This window comes from Pagrus major, chromosome 12, assembly GCF_040436345.1.
Source record: "Pagrus major chromosome 12, Pma_NU_1.0".
Classification (NCBI taxonomy): domain Eukaryota; kingdom Metazoa; phylum Chordata; class Actinopteri; order Spariformes; family Sparidae; genus Pagrus; species Pagrus major.
This window is the reverse complement of record NC_133226.1, coordinates 15,684,268-15,707,715: the sequence shown is the minus strand read 5'-3', so window position 1 is coordinate 15,707,715 and position 23,448 is coordinate 15,684,268. Positions and strand designations below refer to the sequence as shown.

The window sequence follows — 23,448 nt, the reverse complement described above, 5'->3', positions numbered from 1 at the left end:
CTGAAATTAGAAATATTAACATTATAAAGCTTGTGTCAAAGAGGTTATGTCAGTTCAGACATAAATAGAAACAGAACAAACCACAGAACAATACAAATGAAACACAAGTGGACCACACCTTCTAATTCAACACAGACAAGCCACAAACTCAACACAGGTGACGCCCTCAGAAAAATACAGTCGCTTCTGTTTTGTAGGTAAAATAGAATTACAAATAGATTCATTCTGTATTTATTGATTACCATCAAGGCACTAAATGGATTCCAGCTATTACACAACTGTGGTTAAAATCTAAAAATGACTACTGGGGCCGCTGCTCCCAGACTGACAGTGGAGGTAACTCCAGGGCTCAGGAGGCAGAGAACATCTGAAATGGTTTCATGTAATAACAGTGTTTACAGTCTTGTATTCCTCTCTTGATGGGACAGATCAAAGCCACTTGTTAATGCCATAAATATAGTAACAACTAAAGAGCTGCACTGTTGCTGCAACAATCGTGCAATTACTTTAAATCACGTACAAGAACACAAACATAATAATCTGCTTTTGTTTGTTTCATCATCATTTTAAGACCAAATATACAGCGTTAAATCTTTATCAAAGTAAGCATAATCAAAGTAATAAATATCAAACTGAAAGGAAAAAAAAGTTAAAATAATCTCGTTAAAAACATCTTATAAGTCCTGAACTTCAGAGGCAGGACAGTCAGCATGTTGCTGTGGGACCCTCCTGCACGTCCTGTCCAGTTGTGTCCCGGGATGTCAAACAGTGTAGTCCAGCTCTGCGTTCAGGTTTGTGTACATCTCATAGATGGCGTCCACAGTGGTCGAGTAATTAACCAGGAAGAGCCGCACATTTGCCAGACAGTCCTCCTCTGTCACTTCCTCTCCTTTTGACAGAGACTTGAGAAAGTTTGATCTGTAGGGAGCTGCAAGTAACGCTGCCTGCAAGGTAGAAAACAAAAATCCATGATCATTAGGTAGAACTTACTGACAGGTCACTTAAGCTAAAACAAATAGGCACGCATTATATATGTATATATATATATTATATATATGCTAAACAAGAAAATTAATAAATACAGAGTACGGATACAAGATGAATGAGTAAAATGTAATACAATAGCAAAAAACTAACACCAATATTATACAATCCATTAACATAACAAGACAAACTCTTGTTTTGTCAGTCCAAACCCAAAGATATTCAGTTGAGCAGGGTTCAAAGGAGCTCTGTGGAACCTCTGTGCTGGAAGCCGGCCATTAGTTCATGTTAGCGGACCCATTTATAAACCAACGTTAGATACTGTTGCTCACTGTAAGCAGAGCTTAGAGAGGCACTGAGACGAGGCACTCAAGAACATGCATAAAGTCACAGTCCTTCACAGAGAAATCTGCAGTCCAGCAGCATTAAACAACTGAAACAAATCATCCACAGGCTTGTATAGGCAACCGAGAGAGACGGGGAAGGTCTAATTTTTCAAGGCACGTTACAATCTGCTCACTATAAAAAGTGATTACTATATGTGATTTGCTCTAAATTGTTATATAGAGCCCCTTTAACTTTAATCTGAGCTTTGTGGTGAAGTGCAGCCATTGTCACGGTCACTCACAAGAAAATCTGGCACATACTTCTTTTGAAAATGTGTTTCTTGCAGTCCGTTTAGATTATTGACTTAAATAATACTCATTACATTGAAAAATCTGTGATTAAAATAAAAGTTGTTGCTCACACATACAGTAGCTCTAACCCTGCAGTTCAGTGTGACATAAAACAGAGAAATTGGGAAAAAAGTGAGAAATCCCCATATTTTAGCATCTGAAAACAATTTTTTGCATGAAAAATTACTTAAACGATGCATCCATTATCAAAAATAGTTGGTTATGTTTTTCTGTCAATCAACTAATCAATTAGTTGATTAATCGTTGCAGCTCTAGGGGTCAGGTTGTGTCCACTCCTTCAAAATCACATCACAGATCGTGAACAATAACAGAAACAGTGACATTTTCCTCACATCGAAAATCTTCTGAACAATCCAGCCGTGGTATTTCTTCAGCGCCTGCTCGTAGGCTTTGATGACATTCACTCGAATGAGGTTTGGTTTGTTCTCATCCCTCTCTCCATCTGCCAGACTCTGCAGAAGGACCTGTATGAAACGGAGACCCCTGCAGGAGAGATGTTGTATAAAAAAAAAAAAGGAATGAGCCTGTGTGTCTGCTTCAGTTCAGCAGGCTGAAAGTTCAACAGACAGCAGTGTGACATAACATTCAGGGAGTGCACTCACCTTTTCAGCCACATCAGAGCCAGTGTTGCTCCAACTTTAGGCCATTCTGCTGCATGGGCTTCTCGCTCGGCCTCCACTATGTGCTGCAGGGTGACGTACTTCTCAGGATCCTGAACATATACAGCTCTAATTTTCTGAAAAGATGCACATTAGGAGTTGGTGGTGTGAAAAAAACTTGACCAGTGCACTTGCAGAAACACACACACACACACACAAACAAAAAACACATATATGTCTGTTTCTTACCGTTATATTGCCATTAATGTCTGATTTGATGATTCCAAACACTTTTGATCCCAAGCAGTCTGAAAGAGGAACAGACATTTGAGAGCAAAGCAATAAAATATGAATGATCACACGTGGCTCAGAGGAGGGAGGGGGGAATGAATACAAATCAGCCATTAGGGAGCAACAGAGGGGGGCAGAAATGCAGTGAATGCACAGTTAAGGCACAATGAGGTCAATGTGAGCTCTGTTCAGTGAGTAAACAAAGAGTTGCTCTATAGGCTATGTAATATGGCCGCAGCTGGTTCAGACCCCCCACACCGTGACTCCAGCGGCTCCACTTCTTCAGCTATGTGTGAAATAACAAACAGGCGACGGAGTCATCTGAACGCAACATGTCATGAGGAACAAGTCGAGCCAAGAGTGAACCGTGACAGCGCCACACACACAGCAGCGTCTCCTACACTATTTACAGTGTTTTCAGCGAGTTCAGGTGGAGGAAAACACTCACCGAAGAACGACGGCAGGTGAGAGACGGCCTCCAGGAACAACTTCGTGTCCACCGACTTGTCGGGAGGCAGCTCTCCGAATTGGTTATCCAGTAGAAGAGACATAGTCCCGCCGTCGTAGGAAGCAGCGGCAGCGGCAGCAGCGAGCAGCTCTCGGCTGGAGAGAACCCGGAACTGTGTTTCTTGTCAGATGGGTGGGGAAGCGCCACCAGCAGCCCCTATCACTTTCGTCCTCCTCCAACAGGTGGGGAATTATACATGGGCGTGTTGAAAAACCGCCCCGAGTCCACAATAACCAGCACACAGATAACACGACAATACAGCTAGTTGAGGTATGAGTTATACTTTATTATACCTAAGGTAGGGATTGTTTGAACCACAGAGGCAGTGGGAGGCTTGAAGTTACAGGGAGGTCAAAGTCAGGGTTGAAACCAGGACTGGAGAGGAACTGAATACACGCACTGTTGTTACCACACTGTAACTGAGGAGCAGTTTATTAGTTATTTAAGCCCATAATGTGAAAGCACCCTATTCTCACTTTGATTGTGGAAGATTTTTTAAAATGTATTGTAAGTATCTGGTTTGAAATACAGACTTAAAGCGACACAATGTGATTTTTGTAAGAAGAAATAACACATTTCCCCCCTTACAAATTAACAGTTGGATTCATAAGCTGTAAATTGCACCATTGTTAAATTCATTGCACTCAGGGGTTTTGCCATAACAGCCTTACTTGGTCTGGTATTACCAGTAAGCAAGCTACAGGTAGGCGTTGCTGTAAAATGGCCATTGTTACTGATCTCTACATGAGCTCCTGTTACACAGCCTTTAAGCATTTACCATTAAAGCCGCTGCAAGCTTTGTCGTCATTTTAGCCGACTTCCTGTCCGTTCTGGAGTCAGCAATAGAGAGCCGAAGTTGCTGTATCGTAGGCAACTGGACTTGTTTCAGTTTCTTGAAGACGTTTCAGTTTCTTGAAGACGTTTCACCTCTCATCCAAGAAGCATCTTCAGTTCTAACTAACAGGGGGAGTTTGCAGGCTGTTAAACTCTGTGTCAGAGTGTCCTTACAGAGTCGTTAAGGAAATGTGTTAGCTCTGAGTTTCAGAGTCATTAGGACCACTTGTGGGTCGTTGGTCAAACTGGCCTTCATGTGGGTTTCTAGCCTTAGAAACGTCTTCAAGAAACTGAAACAAGTCCAGTTGCCTCAATACATCACCTAGATTTACACATATGATGTATGTCAATTTAAAAGATGATTTTCCAAGTCAAGAAAGTTGCAGTTTGTCGTAAATAAAGTAAAATATCATCTGGTTTCGGCTCATCGTCTCGCCTGACACACGTCACAAACACCAACATGGCCATCAGCTCGGCACAGAAAAGATACTAAAAAAGATGAAAATCACAATAAAACTGGCCATATTGACAACTGCAGTAATGTGAAAGGATAGTTCTTCAGTTCTGTGAGCTGATAATATACAGGACCAGCTCTACAATGTTTAAATTACAGGTTTCGGTGACCATTTAACAAGAGGACGTCACTAACGAGACTGTTGGCTATGTAGTCTTTATAATAAAGTATTATCAGTCTTATATTTCATAAACTGCGACTTTCTTGACTTGGAAAATTATCTTTCAGATTGACAAACATCATATGTGTTCATGGCGTAATTCAAGCGGGATCAAAAAATGATTTGTCTCTCTCCATTCACTACCATAAAAAGTTTTTCTGAAATAAAGTCTCATGGGTTAAACCAAACGGGGCGTGACTTCAACTTTCTAAACCCTCCCTCCTCTCTACAGTATCACCTAATAACCAGACATAGCAGCAAACAGGAGGATCCTGCTCTCTTTGTGTGTTCATGAGCAGACAGGACCGCCTCTTTATGGAGTTCTCTGTCCTGATTGGACAAAGTGGGCAGGGATAACAGGAAATTTATTTTCTCTTTTACTGCATGAACAGGGGGAGGAGAGCAATGGGTTACTGACCAAACCCTCATAAGAGTGGTTACTGTTGGAATACAGAGTTATTTAACAGATATTCTAATCAAAAATATCACTTACAGCGGCTTTAAACTACAGAGGCTGTTAAAGACAAAACACACTTTGCATTAGGATTGCATCAGTAAAAAAAGAAAAATGTCTCTTTTCAGACCGCCATATAAAACTAGAGTTGAATGAGTACTTAGCTGAATCTGGTGCAGATTATTAAGTGTCATCCGCATAAGATGTGTCAATATCTGTACTCGTGATGGAGGGAAAATCCTTCAAGTTTATAAGAAACCTTTTTCTGTAAATCATTCTCTCTTTATCTTGTGTTCAAAAATGCTGATGTGAAGCTAATTAAAAAAAAAAAAAAACTCAGAGGGTGTGAGATATTGTTCAAAGGTCACTGAAAGTGGACCTTCGTTTTTTTTTGTTTTCAAATTAATAGATGCAATAACCTGTACTTGATGAGATGATTTAAGTTCATTCAAATACATATCTGACATCCTGTGCTTATGTTTGCTTTGAATCTCTTAGGCAGCCTTCTGAGAAAGCTGTCTTAGAGAGAAAACACGTTCACCACTTTAAATTATCGCTGAATTGGAGAGAGATAGCTCAAGGGAGTGGTCCCATATTCATATTGAAACGGTTACAGATTTAACAAAGTGCTTGCTGATTACTGTCCTCAAAACAGATACTTTGTTACTGTTCATTCAATGCTTTCCAACACAGGTAATCTTACTTCTACTTGGGTACTATTGAATCATCTGTACTCCACATGTGCAGCGTATTCAAGTACTCTTTCCACCCCTGGTTGAACCTTATCTGGCTTACAACAATAAGTGAGACATTAGGCCCAGGTTCTACAACAGGTACTCTAACTTTGAGGGCACATATTTATCAGTGATTGTAAACCATAGCTGTACGTATGTGACCACAGGCAGCATCTAACACACTGGAGTTACAGCACCACACCGAATAAACAGAGATCACAAGTTGCCTATAACTTACTGCCAGCTGAGACGTCCCAAACCTCAGAACAAAAGTTAGTCTGTGAGGAGCATCATGTTAAAACAAAAAGCTTATGAAAATAAACATTGATATTTTCTTAGAGGTAAGACATACAGTTTATAAATAGAATAGCATTTGGGTTATTTTGATAAAGAATTACATGGATACATACATCTTATATATTTGCATAATGCTATTAAAATTGATTCAAAACGGATTTCACACGGGCCACTGAGGCCATCACTCTCTCTCATACACACACGCACGCACACAACATCAGAAGTATGGCTGTAACATTATAACTCCAAAAACTACTGATACTTTACCTATAAACACATCTTCGACCAGAGTGGAGGGACTGAACAATGAAATCACCTGCTGGAGCTGCTGGATGGAATGAAAGTTTGCACACTCTTGGTACTGCTGGCCTTATACGGTGCTCGACGCACTGAAGCTATTTTCTTTTTTCTTTATAAATCACAGTTTGCTCGCAAAACAAACATTTGAACTCTAAGCAAGTGGCATCACAATGAATCAAGATTAAAATACTGTTGTTGCATCTTAAAAATGTAAAATGGCTAAAAGGAAAATTAACTGATGTCACTGGTATAGATCAAGGTCCATCTATTCTGATCCCTGATGCCAGGTCTCTTTGCAGACTTGTGGCCTTTTGACCTCAAGGACCACAAGTGATGACCTCTTTGGAGAAAGTACAATGTGGAAGGCTCAACTGCTTGTTGTTCTAATTGTTTTATATACACACACACAACATTGCACTTTTTGGAAAGTATGTGGATTTAAAAAGGTGCAATATGTAAGAATTGGCCACGGGACGATTTCATACTCCAAACAAATAGGGGGCAGCATATCACCAGAGTAACCGCTAACTAGCTGCCGTTAGCTCAATTAGCCATGCAGCTAGCGCTCTTATTAGTTGATAGCACTGGGGGAGTGTTAGTGTTGTTTACTCTCGGACTATCATCCCTAGAGGGACAAAGTGGCTCGGGCTAGCTGGTTAGCATGCCATCTATAGATATCTCTGCAATACAAAACATAAATAAAAACTTTCTTCACAGTCTGTTATTAATTGTTGTTTTCATGTTTAAGGCTAACATTCTTACATATGGCACCTTTTAATTGTTCTCTCTTTTTGTGAGGTAAAGAATAGTAGGAGATTCTGTCCTACATCTTTAAAGGTGTTGGTTTACTCCGTATTACCATGATACAAAAACAACAAAATAAATAAATGTTTTGATTTATATGTTATTTTGCATGGTGCTTCTTTTTTTCTCACCTCAAGGAATGTATGCGGATACTTACACTTATTAATACGGGAAAACAATTTTTTTTTTTTTTTTAAAAAAAGGTGTTAACACTGATTAAGTTGAAATTAGCAACATCATTGATAAACTGTATTTTGAGTGTATCAGGAATGTCTTTGGGTTTTAGTTAGTTGTTGTTTTCTTTGGTTGTCACAGTGACAAGTTGCTTGGCAGCTTTGGCAATGTCATAGGCGCACTGGATGACCTGCTGAGTGACCAGCTGGATGTCCGATGGGCAGGGGTTGTGTTCTGCTGCCTTCTGGCACTCTCCGTGGAGCCGGCTGGCGCTCGAAGTGAGCAGACACAGAGACCCTCGCACTGTCTCCGAGGACGGCCTCTGTGAGGGGAGAGGAGGGGTGATGGAGACTCGATAAGGGACCGACATGACAACGTCCATAAATAAACCTTCATTGTGGTCAGTAGGCTGTGTGTGTGAGAGTAAACATAAAACAGAGCAATCTAATAAATGGTAAACATAAAACCAAGTAATGCAATGAACAGGGTCTACCCAATATAAACAAGTCAGTTAAGATTGCCTCTGGCTGCTTTCAAACAAACAACAAATCCCTTAATTGCTCGGGGGAGGGACACCGAGCTGTTGGTTGGAGTCATCTTACCTTGGGAAACAGGGCGGCCATCTCTTTCACAGCCATGCAGATCTTTTCTGAACAAGGCAGGAAGCTGAGGGAGATGGACACAAGATGCTGAATCACATCACAAAACATTCCTTATAATGACGCTGAAAGGGAGCAACCTGCACATTTCATTCAAATATCAACCAAATCAAGTTCAGTTATGTAGCATTTTTAAAAACAACCACATTTGACCGAAGTGATGTCAAATTAGTGCAAGGTGCCACCTGCTAATCACGAGTAATAATCATTCATACACACTCTAACACCAAAAAAAGAAACACCAGGAGCAATTTGGGGTTCATAGAGGGTCAGGAGGCTGGGGATCAAACCAACCTCCGATTGGTGTACGACCGCTCTACCTCCTGAGCCACACCTGCCCCTGCTCAATAGCACACTCTTCTCAAATTATACACACAAAGTAGCTCATGCATGATGCCTCATGTTGTGAACTGGTCCGGCTCGCCTGGTAAAGAATACAAACCTGTCTACAAATATTACTGCTGTTGACAACTTCAGCATGTCTAAGTAAAGCAGTAAAATGCCTACTGTGATGATTATAGATAAACTTATGCATGGCAGTGGTACACCTCTCCATAAGAGATAACAAGCTACAATGAAATGTGTCACAAAACAGCAAAACCCTGGGTTAGCTGACAGCGTCGCTGTTGAGGCTTCAAAATAAAGAGTGTTAATTTCAGTGACACCTGATGAAAAGATAAACACATCACCATCATGACTGAAACGCAAACTGAAACCAAAAACTGAGACCAATATCCAAACAAAGGGAAGCCAATAATCAAGCTGTGAAAGCCTGTTATAGACCAGTAATAGCTTGGACAGAAGTACTGACTAAAGTTTAATATGGACGAGAACAAACATTCCAAGCCATGTCAGCTAGAATATTTCTCACAAAATTTAAAGTAAGTAAAGTCATGATTTTGCAAAATTAGCCTTTCACTATTGTGAATACTGTGAAGACATTTAATTTCAAAATGTTTCAACTGGAGAAACACTGGAAGGGTTAATATCTCACATCACGGTAAAAAACAGAAAATTCAAAATAACAACAACAGGAAATTAATATATGGTAAACATAGGAAACCTCATTGACTAAACTAACTCTCTGTGGATTAGGGAGGTCACAGGGGAATACATGATCATGCAGTGTTTGTTTCCTGTCAGCTGCATGTAAAGAGTGAAGGCCTAACCTCAGCAGATGCACAGTTTCTAAGGACAGAGGCTCAGAATCAGTGGACCAGAGTGCTGCTGGCTACTATCACTGCAATTGCCTTGCATCTCAGGTAAATCAGTGACTGGCTGGCTGGCTATAAATGAAAACCAGCAGGGTCCTCGCGCCTGAGGACAACTACTGAAAACAACTGACCTAGAAGCAGCTGAGACAGGATGAAACAGCATTTACCCTCTTCAAAAGGATGACAGAAATAGAGATGTGGTTGAAATATACAGCTGACAGTCAGCAAACTGTGGTTTACAGCACATCAAATAATGATAAGGACTGAATTATCAACCACTTTTTAACATATCTGAAGTTGACTAATTTTACACTTTTTAAAATTATAATATTATGTATTAATGATCTATGAATCATAAACTACCTTTCATGTTTGGTCTCCTGGGCAGCTCTCAGAAGCTCCTGTATGTTTTTGGTGATCTGCTCTGTCTTACAGATGACGTCCTCTGTGCATGGCAGGGTGGCATCTTCCTCCCCCTCCTCCCCCGGCTCCACTGCATCCGAAGCTGGAACAGGACTGCTACAAATGAAAAGAAAACGTCTCATTGCTTTTCTGCACTGCAACTCACGAAGACAAGGGTTTATATACTTTATATTAACTGATAAACAGAATTTTTGAAAAAAATGCAGGTGTTGTTCCAGTCCATAACAAGTGAAGTTCCATTTTAAATATGGTCCATGTATACTTGTGACTGTGAGTGAAGAGAAATATGATTCCTTGTGGTAAAACAAATGCAGTCTGGCTTCTAATTTGAACTTACAACAATGCAGCAGAGTTTAAGGCTCAACATCACAATTCAGTGCCTGTTAGGTTCAATCTAAACCAAACCCTTCTGAAAAATACCAAAAATAGCACTAAAATTGTTTGATAGATGTTGACGTAAAAAGCACATGTATACAAATGGAAAAGAACAACCACAGGTTGATGATGTGTGCGGGGCTACATGCTCTCCCTGTCAGCTTACGTCAGATAGGTGCAAGTACGAACATGGTAACTCAGTCCTGTACAGCCAGACTGTTCCAATCAGGGACTCTTTCCAAACATCTGTCAAAACCAATATTAGTCTAGCCCTCTCCTCTCCCTTTGTGCGACCTTTAACTTTGTAAGCTTATGCTACAATGACATCACCAGCTCTAGCACCAGAAACAAGAAGAAAAACCTTCCCATTTACTTAACTTCAAAGTTTTCTCCAGACATTTCTGACTCCATCTCTTTGCTTCTCCTTAAATTTACTTCAGTAAATACTGCATGCAACTCGTAACTTAATATAATCGGTTTTAAGAGTTGGTGCATAACAAAAACCCTTTCAAAGGGGCTCTATGTAACAATTTGTGGTAATTTACATGTATTAATCACTTTTTTATTAGCCATATGTGAGCAGATTGTAAAGTGATGTGAAAAAATGAGACCTTCCGTGCCTCTCTCCGCTAATAACGAGCAACAGTAGCTAACGTTGTATTAATTTAAAGAGCCCATTTAGCTGGTTTTACCAAAGAAACGCAGGATTTTTTGTGTTCTATATATTAAAAAAAAGATATATATGTTACAAACCTTCGCAAAGAAAACTGTTCTTAGAATTTAAGTTTTGTTTAACAATGACTTAGTTTCACAGTCCGTGCCATTTGAGTAGGAAGTTAAATTTTTCTTACCCAGTCTCCTCCAGTTCAGAGTGGTTCGGCGTGGTGTCGTAATCATTCTCCAGCATAATACCCTGTCCTTCCAGACTACAGCCCTATAGAGACATCAGTGAGTTAAAATCAATTAAATACAGTATCTGCTGTATATGATTAGCACAAACATTTAAGAAGCAACTGTGGGCACATGAAAAATCAGAATCATGCAGTTCTGAAATCAAGTTCACAATAGTATTATGACATTTGGTTGTAAAGCAGATGAAGAGAGAAAAACAGGAAATATAACACCAGGTCATTGCTGCATGACACAATGCATACTGCAGTGGATGCGATTAGTAGATGCGAAGAAATCCTGAACTGTGGGTGCACTTATCAGCAGCTAGGACTAATAAGCACATTATGATGAGCCATTGTATCCATTTTTTCTGGGTATTGAACTGTGATCATTTGAGCAGCTTTCTCTGGTACAACATTTCATCATCACCTCTGGTGTTGACTTGAGCTGAAGCAGCTCTGGTTAAAAGTTTCCTGTGGACAAAAAGCTGGAGTTGTTCAGTTAGCTGAACTGAAGCAGAGGCACTGTGGTGCATGCAGGCAGGCAGGCAGGCGATACTGATAAAAATAAAGCAGTTTAAAAGACACAGGTCAGGAGAGAGAAGACTGTGGGGTCAAGCATGGGGGGGGGACAGTTTTCACCATCCCCGGAAGTCTGCCTGTGAACCGAGGGGAACTTCAGTACTTAACCCTTCGAGATCTCTCATCCCACGACCAGGACAGGGAAGAGGGGAAGGTAGGGAGGGAGGAAGCAGCCGTCCCCAAAGGACCCCTCCCAATCTAAAAAGGGGTCAAACCAAGTTGAGCATACTCGTAATGAGATGCATTGAATGAATTAATGAATGAAAAACCAACACCAGCCCCAAGCCAGGCATCATTATTCTGTCTTGTGAGGATGATCCAGCAGGATCAGCGGTGCCTCTGTGCTTACATTGGTTGGGAAGGGCTGTAAAACGACCCCATCCTCTTGCCGTGCTGATTCAACTCTGTGGGGGTACTGCCTGGGACTTGAGCCTGTCTCGTACATGGACATGGCGCGACCTCCGCGGGGTGGGTGTCGACCTAAGGGCCCCTGGAGGTGTTGTTGCCCGCCAGGGGTCTGCCATCGCAGTGTTGTGTTTTCAGTCTGCAGGGAGTTCAGCTGGAAAGAACAAAACATCTTTCAATTGGACTGTAGCTGTGGGGATGATCTCCTTACAAAAGAATGGCCAGACATCAATAATAGAGTAGAAAACAGCTAAGCCTCTAGGAGAAAAGCAATTCCTCTATCTATGTTCCTCTTTTGTTTTTGGTTTCTCTTCAAAAAGTTTTTCTCACAACAAAAAGGCTTGTTTCTTTGACAAATTAAATGCTGACACTGCATGTTGATAACAACTCCTGAAATAAGACCTCTTGAGAAACTGCTGCACTAGTGGTTACCCTTATTTACATTAACAACACTCACAAACTGAAGAGAACAAAGGGATTCATGACTTTTTCAGCAACTGTGTTTCCTGGAACACCACCAATTGACCTTAATCTCCACAATTGGAGAAACAGACTTCAACACATCGTAACATCATAAAAACAAGTCAGATAAATGATGATTTATTTTTTGTAAATGACCTTTTGCGGCCAACTTGCAGTACCTTCACAGCCCACTAGGGGTTGCAACCCACACTTTTGCAATCACTGCTTTAGGTAATGTGTCTGGCAGTGACAATCGATAAAGCATTAATGTTAAAAAAAAGAGATTTTAGATGCTAATTAGCTTATTAGTTTCACTGCGTCAGCAACTGAGGTATTGGTTGATGCATGAAAGGTAAATAACTGGATAACTGGAATGGCCACTTTTGACGGGAAATAACTGCAGTATGGTTGAGGAGTGAATAAACCAGCAGGAGGAGGCAGTATGTTGTTTTAACACTGTCTCTCAGCCAATTGAAGAGAGAAAAGAAGTGGGCTGTGGAGAACTTTAAAGCATATGAGAAAGAAAATGCTGACATTTCCCAAAATGGTAGCGTGGGTGACAAGCCGCCTTGTGTTCGTTATACACAACATATTTTCTAAGCATGCAAATTTGGACTGTCCATAAGATGATTCATCTGGCAACAATTTCAGCAACTAAGGACAGGCAAATAGATACAGCTAACAGATATCAAAAAAGCCACTTGTAAATTCATCCAAGACAGATTAATAGTATAAACTGATAGTGTCACTAAAGTGTGAGTGGTGGCAGAGAGAACATGCAGGTTTAAATACCACTTGGCCTAAGAGGAACTTTTTTGTACTACTGAGAAATGAGGAACTGATATGTCTGGCTCTATTAATATATAGATCAGTTTTGTGTTGCTAATGCTTGCTACATGCCACCTGGAGGTGTCAGTGATCTGATTTACTGAAATCTTTGTAATGTTGAGTGCAGAGTTGATAACTTAACTTGATAACGGGTGGTGGCTAATTAATGGTTCTTCAAATAATGATGGCTTACAACATCCTCTTTGTTTAACATTTGTTGATTAGTACTCGGTTCTCTAACATCTGTGAATCCCCACTCTCTTTTAGACCGCAAGCAACTCCAACATCCGATCCGTTTTAGCTGTTTCAGCATAGCAGAGGAAGTCTGGTGATTGTTAATTATTACCACAGGAATTTTACCACATCCAGAAACATAGCAGCCATTTTCTCCGTTGCACTAGCAGTGAAGAATTTCAACTGAAATCAACAAGTATGGAGTTATGACCTTCTCCGGTATTTTCATCCATTTATACGTCAAAATCTGATCTTCCCTGCAAATTCATGCACTGTATAATTCATACATAGTATAATGTTAAATTAAAGGGAACAAGAATCACCCTTACCATAAATTACTTATGTTCCTGTATGAAATCAAATTACTAAATGTCTCTGGTAACATGGAGAAGGATCAAGTCTTGCACACACAATTTTAAAATTTTAGCACTACCTGTTTTTTAGAGTCAAGAGCAAAGAAATGCGACCAACATAGCAAGTACCAAAGAGGACTTAAGTGGCATAAATCCAGTATAAAGTGACTGTTAATTACAGATCTTGAAATATTAATGTGTGCCAACTTCTAATTAAATTGATAGAAATCAAATTATGTGGAAATACCGACTTTGATCAAAATATTTCCTAAAAACTGGCATTACATGTGAATTTACCAACCTTGCTTTGCATCATTCGCAGCTCTTCACTGAGGTGGCAGTTGACTTTAAGGAGCTGTTGTATTTTGGCTTCTGATGCAGTGAGGGCGCTCTTCACCTCCATGAATTCCTGCACTGTGATTGGTCCGTCGGAGAGGTCGGATGACTCGGAGCTCTGCGGCAGAACATGTTATTTAGGATTCATTCTATCCGTTTGAAAATCAAACTAAGATGTATTTAAATATCTTGAAAGTAAAGGTTCGAAAAAAAAACAAACATTAACCTTGGTCCTTCGATCATTGCAGCTATCCCCACAGCTGGCCTCCTGCACTGGATCTTCATCTGATGCCACACTGTCGTAATCTGGCTGGTCATTGTCCTGGCTCTCACTGTTATGGCGACTGTCTATTCCCTGAAGGATGAGCTCCACGTTGTCTGAAGGCAGACCACCAGATCAAAGCATTAGAGATCAAACAAGCCATGTTGGCTACAGGTGGCTGTATGATTCAAATAGCAGAGGAACACATTTCATTCTGTGTTTAGTGAATCCAAAAGTCAGGACTCGCTCCTCTTCATTAGCCTTAGCAATCTTCCATTAGGGCGCACAAGGAAGGAAACAGGCTGTGATGTGGTTTGTTATAATTTACACAATAAAGGGGGTTTTATTATTTGAGCCTGTGTTTCTGCACCAACAGCAGTAAAATATGGTCCGCATTCTAATTGTGGCCTTTATACAGCTGAGCCCACATGGCTCACATTTAAATGCAAAGTTCAATGTTGACTTTCTGCATCTTGTTTGCAACAACCAATTTAAGCTTTCTCCACTGCTTCATCTGTTTTTCATCATCTCCTGTGTCTATGCTGAGGATCACTTTTACTGCAGTATTACCAAACCAAAACAAAACCCCAAACAAAAGTACATTAGCAAGAAAATTCAAGGTGTGAAAGAGATATTATACCTTTGGGACTTTCGCAGGAGTTACCCCACTGTCGTCGTTTAGCATCAGTTAGAATATCGATGACCAAGGTGGCAAATTCGTGGGCACTAAACCTTGCCAATTTTTGCCGACCCTGAGAAAACAAATGCATCAAAACACGAAGAGGACAAAATATGGGAGCACTGTTAAATCCAGTATTCCAACAACAAATGAAAGTTTAAACAGGGGGTGACACTGGTGATATCACTTGCCTGGTTTCTGGTAGATGAGTACTCTGGATTGACCGGCAGAAAAGGCACAACTGTGGTGTCTGTTACAAGTGTGCTGTGGTTTTGAGTGGCCAACCACACTGAAAAAAAGCACAACATAAGATATATATAACACATAAGATAGAAAATACAGGCATAACCCGCACTATATGCACTGTATATTTTTACAATTCTTAAGAATCTCACCGGCATCTGTTTCTCTTCTGTCAACTTCATCATAAACATCCATGGCAAGTTCTTCAAACTGATGGTTACTTAACTGGAACAAAATAAAGCAGAATTTTTGGTTAGCAGTGGAATAAGAGAAGAGATTGTGGACCTTAGGATCATCAAAAAATCTCACCGACTGGAGCTTCTTCTTTGCCGCTTTCGCAAACTCTGACAAATCCAGGCTGCTTTGGATGGAAAATTCAAATGATTATTTGACTGCTGACGAAATGAAACAAAGACACACTCGACGGCAGAACTAAGGCATACTTACTTATTTCTTATCCATCAAAAGAACGCAGCATAGGAAAAATAAGACTGTGATTATTTTGTGACCGTCTATCATGCTGCCTGTATACAGAGCTGAAGCTTTATTTTCCTGTGCATCACAAGACCTCAATGTTTGTAACTATAAATAAAAAAATCAAAAACAAAATCCCGACAGTGACTTAAAACATAGCTTTTACCTGTCTGCCATCTGTGGGATGATGAAGTGTTGCCCGTTTCTGTGATCTGCAACAACAAGGACATGAGAGAGTGCAACTACCATAGAAAAAGCATGAGGGCTCTCAAATGCCATGCAGCAGCTCCGCTTGATGTGCCTACTTACCTGGTCTCCTACCGCAAAGGTAAAATGTTAACCGGTCAGTGAGTTCATACTGTATCTCCACTAGCCTCTCTGCCAGCTCCTGATGCCCCGCTTGTCTGCACAGATTAGGAATATAAAGGTCATGTTTCAGAAATATGGCTCTGTACTAAAGCTAAAGAATGCCTCAGGTGGGCCTTTAACTGTATCTATGGAACAGCTGTGTGCTTGTAAAGTTCACAATAACAATACATTTCTCAACACAATGTTGGTTTGGTGACTCAGTGTCAAAGTAATGAGCACAGAACTAAAGTAGAAGCTCTGTGGGTGTTAGCTATTCATGCTTAGATACAACCAAATCTCTGTTATGCCAGAAACACCATCAAATATAATTATCTTAAGACAAACAAGGCAATGATTCCTTAGCTCACATTACTGTGAAATGCAGACATCGTCCATTTTCTTATTTCTAGATTTTCCTTCCACTTATGATGAACTAGTCCAGCTGAGTCAGCAGCTAGCACACTGAGCTACACAGTTTTTCCTTCCTCTCCTGCCTCACTTAGTCATACCCTTATTGAATTAGTCAAACTGACTTAATGCCAGTGGGTCAGTGTCACAACGTTCATTGTTGTGTGAGGCATGCTCAATATTTCAGCCATTTTAACTGGAGACTGTCCCAGGTTTTATCTGCTTGTTTCCGTTAACCTCCTTTAACTTTACTTTTCAGTTATAATCTGCAACATCTCCTCATTCACACCTCAATATAGAAATAGTACACATTTCATACACCTACAGTTTGTTTCTGTGCTCTCCAGAGGATGTGTATCATTTCCTGTGCCACCAGTGAGCTGGGCTGTGTCTGTTAAGGTGATGCTTGCAGGCACACTACAGGTTTTGTGAACTGCAAGAGCAGTCAAAACTGTTAGCAGTTTGCTATGTTTTCTATATAGCCAACAATGTGAGATTATACGACAGAGCTTAGCCGAAATCGTGGGCAACAGATGATGTCAATGTAGGGTTGGGCAATATATCGATATTATATTATTTTTGTATTATGAGATATGTATTGTCTTAGATTTGGATATCGTTATGTCTTCATATGGCATAAGTGTTGTCTTTTCCTGGTTTTAATGGCTGCATTGCAGTAATTTACCAGAATGTTCCACTTTGTCTAATCTTCCTTTAGCACTTAGCCATCATAGCCACATTATTGATAATTGTCACACTATTGTCACAATATCAATCGAAGTATTTGATCAAATTTATCATGACATTTGATTTTGTTGCCCAGTCCTATTTATCCAGTTCTTTTGAGGAGATTTCAGAATATTGAGGTTATATTCACGACATGATTATCGCTCCTAAAGAATCACACAACGGTATTGTTGCGACATCTATAGAACATTTGAATAAAAGAAAATTATATAAGTCAGACACACCTTTGACTTAGTTTATTGTGGGTTTTGTCTCTTTTTTAGCAAATGAAAGCTAAAGCTTCAAAACAATACATTCCATACTGTGGCATCTCTAAAATCGTTAGGGATCGTGTTAGTACCATTATAAAAGTGTTGGCACACACTTACTCATCTGAGAAAACATCCTTTTGCAGAACAAATATAAAGATAGAATAAATTTAAAACACAGGCCCTGCTTTACCTTGCATAATCAATGGGGGTCTTTCCACTTGAGTCCAGAGCCCCGGGATCAGCTCCATAAACTGCCAACAGCTCTGCTTGTAACATCTGTCCTGCTTTTGCTGCTATGTGTAGTGGCGTGTTTCCTTTCTCCTGTTGTGCAAAACAACACAGTGACAAAGCACTAGAATTATTCCAACTTAAACCGCACTAAATGTTGTGGTTCTTTGCTTATTGCACTACTCTTACTGGATGGAAGAAGTTGGCCTGTGCTCCCAGAGATAAGAGTCTTAGGCAGGTCTCCAGGTTTCCGGTCCGAACACTGGAATGGAGTTGCTGAAAAGAGAGCGAAAAGTAGTTTGTTTTAATTTGATTGTGGACTACATACACACAGTGTATGCAGTGCTGGCTTCACAAGATGCGCCTGCCCCAAACTGATTGACAGTGCTGCATTATTCTGCTGCTACTACAAGCAAAGGATACAGCATCACCTTAAAACTGTGCACAGATACAACAAAATAAGTTAACGGGTGAATTAAAGACAAACAAAAATGACTTTTATGTATGCTGTGCAATCACCTACAGGCACTTTTCTCTCTCCAAATCACAAATACTATGGACTATTTATTGAAATTATAAATATTAATATGCAAATAATCTTATTTATGTTTCTGAGCGCAAATCAAGGAAGAGTGTGAAATAAAGGTGGCTGTTGCCAGAGTTGAGATCGGACAGCCTATACTATTTGATAGTCATAGTCATAGTGCAACCAGTACAAGAAAATGTGAGTGGCAGTGTGTCGCAGCTGCACTGAATGCTAAATATCAATCTATAAATAGGCCGAACCATTTCTGTCCTTAGTGGTCTAAAATTAAAGTTAAAAACCAAAAATGGTCAAAATATGGTGTTTATTTATTTTAAAACACCGACATTGGTTTCGCTCCAACGAGTGTCTTAGCATGGGACAATTTTGGCTTATTTTTGCATCTGTGAAATATTGGCAAATGAAGAATGGAGGGAAGTTACCACAAAACAACAAAACAAAAAAAACAAACAGAGCCATTTCTCACCTTGCTGAGGTCTTTTGCGGTTACACTGTCATCCTCCCGACATGGCATCCTATGGACGTACGCCAGCATCTGATATTTGGCCTTGATGAACTCTGTCTTGTTGGGACTGGTGACAACAGAAGATGCTCACAATTAAAACCAGGAAAATCACAACCACAATCACAGACAAACAGCGTTCAAAACTTTCTACTGATGTCTAACACTGAAATCAGACACTAGATCTGCAGATTCATCAAATATCTTGCTGTCCCTTAAATAGAGAAAATAATTAAGAAGCTCCCCATGATGTCAAACATTTGCTTTTTCTTTGTCATTTATGGCAGTTAATGAAGAGTCTTTGCATTTTGGACAAAAGAAGGAAATTGAAGACGTCACTTTGGTGTGTGAGATATTATGATGAGCAATTTTAGGAAATTTTGGACTTTTATTGTGAAAATAATTTGCAGATTAATCATTAATGAAAATAATCATTACTTGCAGCCATACTTGCATTAGGGTTACAAATTCTAGGAAGACATTCACATCCGAATTTTAAGTACTGTATATCTATCCTTCCTCACTGTCATACGACCAACTTCATCTCTGATGATCTCTGACACATAGAGTACAGTACAGTACACTATTGGGGAAGCAAACAACAAAGCTGGCCATTTTTAACATTAGTGGAACAACAAGGAAGCTCCATCCTTCTGTCAATACAAGAATACTTCCTAGTTTTGTGAATAAAGGAAGTTGAAGCAGCTGCAGGGTCAGTTTGACCGTTCAGCGACATCCAGCTCTGCAAATTACGCCCCAATAGTTCCTGAACCATCACAAAGAACAACCCTTGGAGAGGGCACCTGGAACTATTCTACCGGAACACAATGCAGTCCTGGTTCCTCTGATTCAAAATGCAGAAATGCCCAATAAGATAGCATGAAACTTTAATAAGGCATCGAGAACAGCTCATTCCTGTTTGGTCTGTCTCTTTCTGCCTGTCGCCTGGTGAGTGAATGCGTTTGCTCCGAGCGTGAGGGTCGGACTCAGCATGGCTGTGTTTACATGTGTTTATCTTTACTCCACCAGCCAGACACCAGGCGGACACAGTGTTTATACCTGGCATTGGATATGGGTGACTACATCACATCACATCTCTCATTTTGTTTTTTGTTATGAGTTACAGTGAACAGTGTTTGTTTAAAAAAGCCTTCAAATGGAAATGCTGCATAAACCCTTTAAAAGTTCCTTTCCCAGCAAGTTAATCAATAAAACTGTCAAATCATTGTCATATAGCTAATGTGACTGAGATACTGCCATTGGCTTATTCTTGTTTATAAGGCTATTCTTGGTCTGCTTCTATCCTACCTACAGAACAACGTTATTAAAAAAAGTACAGGAAGTTAGTGTCTTTGCACTACTAACTGTTCTTGAAGTCCATACTGAATTTGGAAAAAGGGCATTTAAGTACGCTGCTCCCTGGATGCATTTACATTGATTCTAAATAGCTTTAAAAAAAGGACATCTGGCTGTAGATGTTTTGAATGTTTTGATAGTTTGTGACTCAGCCGTTTGTGATCTGTCTTCACTTTCATTGTTGTATATTTTGTCACTGCAACCGAGACTTCTTTCCTGGAATTGCAATTCATTTTGTTTCGTATTTCCCCATCTGCATGATCAGGTCACTTCACTTCTTAAAGTTACTTGAGACTGACTGGTCATGAGTCATGCTCGTGGTGCCGAGGCCCGATTATGCATGTTCACTGACCTTAACTCTGAAAATCAATTTAGCCAGTAGAGCTTTACATCAAAAGTGCAAACAAGCATACCACAATCAGCACTGACACATGAAGATCCTTAAAAGCACTTACTGAACTCTGTCCTGGGGGTTGGCTTTGCGCTTCCCACTCACTGAGGAGGAAGGGTCCAGCAGGCTGTGCTCCCATATGGAGTTAGCTCCATTGCCATACAGTGTCTGGACCATCTAAAATATAAAGACATTTACATTATTTATAACGCTCTCCTCCAATCACCTGGTGTGTTTGATTGTGCAACCTCTGCATCATCTATCACAATAAATTCTACTGCATTTGCATGTGGATGTTTTGTGTGAACATGTCCCAGTCTCCTCACCTGTAACTGGGAGGATGGCCATGAAGAATGAGTCAGATGTCGGACTTGAGAGCTGTGTCGCCCCAAACCTCGATGGATGCTGCAGCACTCATCGCAGATCAACACACCCCTGTTAACAGAGGCCCAGCGTGGCTCTGGAGTGAGATGCAAATGTTAGTCAACCAAACCCAGCCCAGTGTTAGACGACTAACAACGTCAGCTTCACCTTAAACTGAAGCTTTCACGTTTATTAGTCGATTCAGACGATGCTGCTCGCTAACTGGCAGCAACAAATAACACCACCAGGGTAGTAGCTCCCTTCACAAATCCAACCAGGGTGTGGGTCTGTTTTGCCACAACATTAGCTAACGTTACTTGTTTCAATAAGTCCTCACAAACTGGCTGATTGAGCTAATTCGTGTGATGAAGCTAACCCGACGTTAACATTTGACTTGAACCATCATCGCAGACGAGCTTCAAGAGTTTCAGAATCAGACAAGTTAATGTGATAATAATAACACAGACAAAACACACACACTTCATATTTTCACAAATGCTTCCACAAAAGAAAAAAAAACATTCACAATCATTACAAATAGCCAACTGGCTAATGTATTATCAGTCATAAGCGTTTAGTAACGTTAACTAGGTTAGCTAACTGAGTTGTAGTAAGGGCTAGCTGGTTAGCTAGGCAGCTAAAGCTAGCTTGTTTGACATCATTACCCGGAGCACTGCAATCAGCGCAGACCTCCCTGCTTCGTACTCGCTTTGACATCCCTCGACAGAAATCCTCCGAGTCCAGGAGAGACAGATATTTTAAAGATACGTTAGAAGACAGCTAGACAGGGGTAAAGCAGGGTAGTCCGCCCTAACAGATTGTATTTAACGCTTCTAGCAGGCAAAGCAACTCTGTGCTGGTCTGCCCTCCCCTACTGTTGAACAAAGCAGTGTCCCATTCCATCATTCACACAGCCTCCTACGTGCCTCCTCCGTGCCTCCTTGTCCGCTTCCTTCCTTGTTTCCCTCGATGCCTATCCTATGCGACTTTGCAAATCTCCACTAATAAGGGCGTATGTGGTAGGTGCAATGCCTGCAGCCCATCACATCTGGCATTAAATCTTTAGCTTAAAAAGGTTCAAATCTGGTGTTGCTTATTTATTAAATATGTCACAAAGTTCACTTTTACCAGCATATCTTGAGTACAAGTCTGGTAGACAAATTTCCTTGAATATTTCCACATTATGCAACATTAAACTTCTATTGTTCCATAGTTCTGACTCCTGGAAACTATAGTTAAAGGATAAGTTCACCCAAAAATGAAAATTCATTCATTTTCTACCAGAGACTGGACTGTGAGTCGACTCAAGTCGCTGTTTTGATGACTTGCAGCTCGACTCAGCAGAAAATACATGACTTGAGACTTGAGTTGGACTTGGAAGTTAAAGACTTGTGACATGATGAGTCAAATGACTTGTCTGTGTTCATGTCATGTTTTCAGTTTGGTTTCTTGGATTCTGTCAGTATTTCACTCTGAAAGAAGTTTTCGATTGCGAGAGAAGTTTTTTTGATTGATTATTGCCTATTTATTCCACCGATTTTTAATGAACAGATTCATTTCATTGTTATACTTTTTAACAGGGTTGGATGAATTTTTAATTACATCTCAGCTGTATTTGTGGTGACAACAACAGGTATTCTGTGTCTAAACCTAACCAGCGTATAAGCACAGCGTTGCGACAAGTGAGGAAAAGAAATTTGACCCTAAAGAAACGTACTTTTGTAACTTTTCTCTGGATTTGCAGAAATGTACTTTGCCAATATTTATTCTGGCGACTGGGTTGGCGGAGACGCGGTTTAGTGTAGTGAACCAATCCACTGTGACACATATGAAGGGGGGTCCTAATCCTATTATCCTATTATATTATTATCTTTATTATCATATCTGTTTTTATCCCGGAAGGGGGCTTTATTTTATTTTTCTCATTTGTATTGCTTGTTTTTATCTTTTATTCTTTATCTTTCATTATTCTAACTATTCATTGTATTGCTATTGGTGTTCATTAGTCTCTAAACCTGTTTTTATACAATGTTTTTAAATAACTTGTTGTTTGAAAGTTGCTATATAAATAAAGTTTGATTGATTGATTGATGTATTGATATAACCAACTTATCAATACAATAGATAGATAGATAGATAGATAGATAGATAGATAGATAGATAGATAGATAGATAGATAGATAACTGAAATAAAATGATATATGTAATAAGATAGGCATAACAACAGTTGAATGTTATGTTAATGGTGATGTGGGGTGGTTGTATGCGAATGCATGTGTTGCACTGTCCTGTTATTCTCATCTCTTTCTGTAATTGTGACAATTAATTGAATGGGGCCTTGATTAATTTAACCTGGAGCTCATTAACTGTGATTATCATATGTGGCGGGGGCAAAAAATAATCAGGCTCTGAAGAAGATTTAACTGACACTGTGACTGAGAAACTTTGTATGAAACAACAAAACATTCCAGATTTATTTATCTAATGTGTTTTTTTATGTGAGTGAGTGTGTGTGTGTGTTATAGGGATTGGATGATGTG

At 40.0% G+C, this 23,448-nt stretch overlaps 2 protein-coding genes across 3 annotated transcripts; both read right to left on the bottom strand.

The window, feature by feature from the left end:
* Positions 1–215: 215 nt before the first annotated feature.
* LOC141006377 (glycolipid transfer protein-like) lies at positions 216–3,205 on the bottom strand. Its single transcript, XM_073478563.1, has 5 exons — positions 3,021–3,205; positions 2,531–2,589; positions 2,285–2,418; positions 2,015–2,165; positions 216–944 (listed from the first exon to the last, which is right to left on the bottom strand). Exons 1-5 carry the CDS (start codon positions 3,121–3,123, stop codon positions 762–764), a joined length of 630 nt encoding a protein of 209 aa, XP_073334664.1. The 5' UTR covers positions 3,124–3,205; the 3' UTR covers positions 216–761.
* A 4,054-nt stretch (positions 3,206–7,259) lies between these two features.
* git2b (G protein-coupled receptor kinase interacting ArfGAP 2b) lies at positions 7,260–21,743 on the bottom strand. 2 transcript variants are annotated; one of them, XM_073478037.1, is made up of 20 exons: positions 21,574–21,712; positions 20,872–21,005; positions 20,610–20,722; positions 18,763–18,868; positions 17,942–18,028; positions 17,715–17,845; positions 16,080–16,174; positions 15,937–15,982; positions 15,606–15,657; positions 15,449–15,521; positions 15,245–15,342; positions 15,015–15,126; positions 14,339–14,490; positions 14,078–14,230; positions 11,844–12,053; positions 11,603–11,692; positions 10,874–10,956; positions 9,588–9,743; positions 7,954–8,017; positions 7,380–7,673 (listed from the first exon to the last, which is right to left on the bottom strand). In XM_073478037.1, the coding sequence occupies exons 1-20, from the start codon at positions 21,623–21,625 to the stop codon at positions 7,464–7,466; spliced, it is 2,217 nt and encodes a 738-aa protein (XP_073334138.1). In that variant the 5' UTR covers positions 21,626–21,712; the 3' UTR covers positions 7,380–7,463. The 2 variants fall into 2 exon arrangements, with proteins under 2 accessions (XP_073334139.1, XP_073334138.1); XM_073478038.1 differs by lacking the exon at positions 11,603–11,692 and having other exon boundaries at positions 7,260–7,673; positions 21,574–21,743.
* Positions 21,744–23,448: the final 1,705 nt, after the last annotated feature.